Source organism: Pseudochaenichthys georgianus, chromosome 17, assembly GCF_902827115.2.
Source record: "Pseudochaenichthys georgianus chromosome 17, fPseGeo1.2, whole genome shotgun sequence".
NCBI classification, from domain to species: domain Eukaryota; kingdom Metazoa; phylum Chordata; class Actinopteri; order Perciformes; family Channichthyidae; genus Pseudochaenichthys; species Pseudochaenichthys georgianus.
In genome coordinates this window covers 31,752,042-31,757,381 of record NC_047519.1, presented here as the reverse complement: position 1 = coordinate 31,757,381, position 5,340 = coordinate 31,752,042, and the positions used below count along the sequence as shown (strand labels likewise).

At 37.7% G+C, this 5,340-nt stretch overlaps 1 protein-coding gene across 1 annotated transcript; it reads left to right on the top strand.

Moving 5' to 3' along the window:
- Positions 1 to 331: 331 nt before the first annotated feature.
- On the top strand, positions 332 to 4,363 carry calr3b (calreticulin 3b). The gene is made up of 9 exons (XM_034104503.2): positions 332 to 517; positions 1,453 to 1,554; positions 1,814 to 2,017; positions 2,112 to 2,206; positions 2,296 to 2,505; positions 2,722 to 2,835; positions 2,911 to 3,054; positions 3,141 to 3,233; positions 3,346 to 4,363. The coding sequence occupies exons 1-9, from the start codon at positions 430 to 432 to the stop codon at positions 3,556 to 3,558; spliced, it is 1,263 nt and encodes a 420-aa protein (XP_033960394.1). The 5' UTR covers positions 332 to 429; the 3' UTR covers positions 3,559 to 4,363.
- The last annotated feature ends 977 nt before the right edge of the window (positions 4,364 to 5,340 follow it).

The window sequence follows — 5,340 nt, the reverse complement described above, 5'->3', positions numbered from 1 at the left end:
TCTCCTCTCTGCTCTGACTACAGCTGAGCTGCTGCGGGAGGCAAAGTCTGCGCACCTGTGAGTACTATGGGAGGGCTGAGGGGCTCACCGGCAGTCGACCAACTTTAGAGATAATTACTTCCTCCTCTGGTCATGTGGTGACCACTTTAGTTTCTACATTAATATCTGGTACCCTCTGCAGGACTGTTGGTATAATGACAACGTCGAAATGAGAACCGCTGATCCTGGATCAGGCTCTGGAGAGGACATATGTTTCGTGGTCCACTGTTATTGGTCCAGATACACCATCTTGTTATCCAATAGCAGGCAGACATCTGTTCACTGGAGCGACTCTAAAATATTCTCCTCTCTTCCTTCTCTACAGGGTTTTCAATACTCAGCAAGGACGTTGTCGGTAGTGAAAAGTTGATCAGAGCCAGAGGTGGGAAAATGCAAGTCTTGGGTGTAGTTGCGGTAATATTAGCAGTGTACTGTGTACATGCAAAGATCTACTTTCGGGAGGAGTTTCTCGACGGTGGTAAGTTTGGCATTTGAATCTTGAACGCTAACTGCATGGGGATTATTCATTGCGTGTTAGCAAAGCTGTTAGCCGTCATTTTGTCACACACCCCATCGTGTGTTTCTATTGAAAGCTTGTTCTTGTACCGTTTAATCTGTGATTTAGTGTAAAAAACGAACCTCTCTATTTCATAACTCAAGATGGGTTGGCAGCTTGCTAACTTTAGCAAGGCCCCAAAGCTAGAAAACGTTATAACCAGAGGTGTAAAGTAACTAAGTGCATTTACTGAAGTACTGTACACTTGTATTAATACACTTAATATAATTTGAGAGACTTTAACTTTACTTGAGCATTTAAATGTTTTGCTAATTTGTAATTCTACCCTACTACAATTCAGTAGTATACATAGTGTACTTTTACTCCACTACATTTTTTAAATGCCTTTAGTTACTTTGCAGATTTGGAATCATAATGTGACATATAAACAACACTTAAAAAGGACTTTAGTTACACTTGGAGTAACATTCACAAGCTACCCTGCAGCCAACACAGTTATTAAAGGTAGCTGCAAATTAATAATCTTAATCAAATCATATGATATATTATTCTGAAATGGTCCAATCTGTATAATGAATAATTTTACTTCTGGTACTTTGTGTATATGTTGATGCTAATACTTTTTTACTTTTAATTGAGTAACATTTTGAATGCAGGACTTTTACTTTTAATAAAGTATTCATATTCTGTGGTAGCTCTACTTTTACTGAAGTTCAAGATCTGAGTACTTCTTCCATCTTTGATATTAACGTTACCCTTCACTAATGACACCTTAGTTACTAGCTTTGTTGCAAGCAGGAAGTAGCTTAATGAACACTTGCGACACCTCTTTCTTTTAGAAAGAGGTGTCGCAAGTGTTCAAAACTTGGTATTCTTACTTGTCTTTTTCTGTGCAGATGAATGGAGAAGTCGCTGGGTAAACTCCAAACACAAAACTGACTATGGAGAGTGGAAACTAACAGCTGGCAACTTCTATGGAGATGCTGAGAAAGACAAAGGTAATACAATTTTGATATTGAAAATGTTCCAATTAACCTGATTCAACAGCTGTAATGCTTGAAGTAATCATGACATTACTGCCATCTCAGCCCAGCCTTGGAATTATCTCATACTTCTAATATAAAAAAACACTTATCAGGTCTATGTTTTGTTACTTTAGTGTTTTCATCTTATAGTACAGTTCCAACATTGTTAGCCATAGAGAACCTATTTTGCCTTTGTCCTGTTAATTCATTATTGTTGCACTCTTTTTTTCAGGTTTGCAAACAAGCCAGGATGCTCGCTTCTATGCCACCTCTGCCCGTTTTGAGCCTTTCAGCAATGAGGACAAGCCTTTAGTCATTCAGTTTACTGTGAAGCATGAGCAGAAGATTGACTGTGGTGGTGGTTATGTGAAGGTCTTCCCTTCTGACTTGGAGCAGACTGAAATGCATGGAGATTCCTCATACTACATCATGTTTGGTAAGTGATGATGTTCATGATAATAAAGAATTATAACTTAATGGTTACACTTTCAGAATTTGGAACATCTAGTAATTACATTTATTTCACACAGGCCCTGATATCTGTGGGTACAGCACCAAGAAAGTACACGTCATCTTCAATTACAAGGGCAAGAATCACCTCATCAAGAAAGAGATTAAGTGCAAGGTAAGTCTGGCTGTTAAAAAATGTTTTGAAAAATAAAATATATTTTCTTCTTCTGCATCAATGGTGTAATTCAAAACACTTTTTTCTAGGATGATGAGCTGACCCACATGTACACGTTGATCCTGAATCCAGATCAGACCTATGAGGTAAAGATTGATAATGAGAAGGTAGAATCTGGCAGCTTGGAAGAGGACTGGGACTTATTGCCTGCTAAGAAAATCAAGGATCCTGAAGCTAAGAAGCCAGAGGACTGGGATGATCGTGCCAAGGTTGACGATGCTGAAGACGCCAAGCCTGAGGTGAATAACCTTATAAATATATTTAAGTAATAAAGTTATACATAAAGCATAGCATTTACCCTTGTTTTGCTTTGCACTGATGGAAAAGTTGTTGGGAAATTGCGTTTTTTCAATTTGTTTCTATCCTAGATTTTCACAGTAGTCCTGTGCTTTAAAAAAAATGTACATTCACAACTCTGTTAATTTAACTAATTTGGTATTTTTTTTCTTCTTTAGGAGTGGGACAGACCTGAGAACATTCCAGACCCTGACGCTAAAAAGCCTGAAGACTGGGACGTAGATATGGATGGAGAGTGGGAGCCAGCCATGATCCCTAACCAAGAGTACAAGGTTAGCTGATGTTTTTTGTTCATAATTTACTCTGCTAAGGTATGTGCAGCCTGGTAAATATCTTCTGTTTTGCAGGGAGAATGGAAACCCAAACAGATCGACAACCCCGACTACAAAGGAGCCTGGGTGCATCCTGAGATTGACAATCCTGAATACAGTGCTGATTCAAACATCTACAAGTTTGATAAGATTTCTGTGTTAGGTCTTGATCTTTGGCAGGTGAGAGAGAAAAACATAATGACTAGTATTAATATTGCCATAGCATTGTTAAGCTACAGTGTAACAAATGCAAATGTTTATCTCAGGTGAAATCTGGTACCATCTTTGACAACTTCTTGATCACCGACGATGTGAAGGAAGCAGAAGACATTACCAACGAGACATGGGGTGCGACAAAGGTATGCTGGTATTCTTTTAAAGACGTATATTCTCATTTGTACAAGATAAGTTGATGATATACTGAGAAGAACAAAGATACATTATTTTTGACTATCCAAACATTTTCCACAGGAACCAGAGAGGAAAATGAAACAGGAGCAAGATGACCTGAAACGAAAGGAAGAGGAGGAGAAGACCAAAGAACAAGAAACCGAAGGTGATGAAGAGGATGCTGAAGACGAGGAAGATGAAGACCTCGATGAGGAAGAAGACACAAAGGATGAAATGGAGGAGGCACTTTCAGAAATGGATGAAGAAGAAGCAAAGCTTAAAGATGAGCTTTGAGGAGGTGTGGCCAGAGATGGTGTCTGTCCCTCCTCTAAAGACTCTGTCCTGTATTTCCCAGGGGTATTGTGGCTGCTGTGCATCCTTTCCCTGAGAAAAGGACACAACCTAATTGGTGGGCACATGTAGTGAAGGGGGGCAAGTGGTTGATGATTGACATAGTTTCTGTTTAGTATTGGTCATTATATTATCATGTTGCCTCTAGCTACTGATTTGATTTTACGGTTTTCCATCCATATCCATTCCTCATTTTGTTATTACAGAGAATATGGAGGCACTGACATCTGCCTTTTTCTTGATCTTCACATCTACCCCTGTAAAAGTTGCACAGTTAACCAAAAGCTGTGATAAAAAATTTCAGATTTAGATTTTCTGAGCATAAGAATTAGCCATTCATTGTCCCTGGGGGGAAATTCCTCTTACAACCTGGTGAAACAAACATTGCACATATCTGAACATACAACGCATAAACAAATCACAAAAATTAAGATTGTAATCTAATTTATTTCGGTTGTCTGTTGCACTGACATTTTATTTTCCTTGTCACACGTTAAGAAATAATTCAATGAAGTGTTTAAGCATAAACATTTCATCTTTTAAGTGCACGAGGAAATTGTTTTTCTGCATTGAAATGGCATTTATGTCTTCATGGTAATGTGATGAACCTGCATCACATGCTGAACATCTGGAGAAACAGATGCTGAGCCCCTGGTGTGACTCATGACATCACTAATGGTCCCACGGTTATTTTTATTGGACAGAATGTTATTGATACCAAAGTTTTTATTAAAAGAATATAACCTTATTGCCTGGTCATAGTTTGTCGTGCATTTTGAAAGTATGCAGTTAAACATGTTAGCAGACTTCACCTTTTCTACATGTTTCTATGGTGATGAAAACAGTGAAAACTGACTTGGGTCTGCTTAATAATTGTTTAAAAAACGAAATGCGTCCCCCATGGGAAAGAATATGAAATGTGGTGAAGGTGTCTTCTACGTCTGTGGAATTGTGTGCTTGGGGAAAATAACCTAACATTTGATGTTTGAGAAATTCAATTTCCTCCGAATTGTATGATAAATAGGCACAAACAATTAACAAACACCAGGAGAGCTGACAAACAAGCATACAAATTATTAGATCAAGAGATTCAAAACAGTGCAATGTGATTTAAATCAACATTAAAAAAAAGGATGAACATTCATAATTATACAAACAAAAAATCTTATATAAGGACAGACATTACAAAAATATTCATGTTTCATTTATTTTCTAGTAGATACGGGTTTAATGTGTATTAAAAAAGTGTATTCTCTAGATAGAAAGTTATGCATATCAATCCAAAACATTTAGGAATACAATGGAAAGGTAAATTAAAATGGGTCTCAATAGCCAGACCACAGACATCACAAAACAATTAATGTTCAGTTCAAACATTACTTAAACATGCTTTAAAATATATAGTATATGTTAAATTAAATAACTCCTCTTCCATCTTTATTGAAAATAAAGACTACACAATATTTTTGTATTCTTAAAATGAGCTTGGTAAATGTCTTGTTTTGTTTTTTCAGTCAAGGCTGACACTGTTCTTCATCCAGTCAGAGTTTATGATGTATATGTTTCCCCTCTTCTAATCATTGGCGTCAATAGGTTGTAGGTTCAAAGCTATTAGCAAGGCCAGTTCCCAAGGTGTGGTGCCCTAGAATGTAAAGTGTTGTTCCCACGTTTTGTTACTGAGGCCCCGGTTCACCCACCGGAACCAGGCCCCTCCGATCCGTCGCC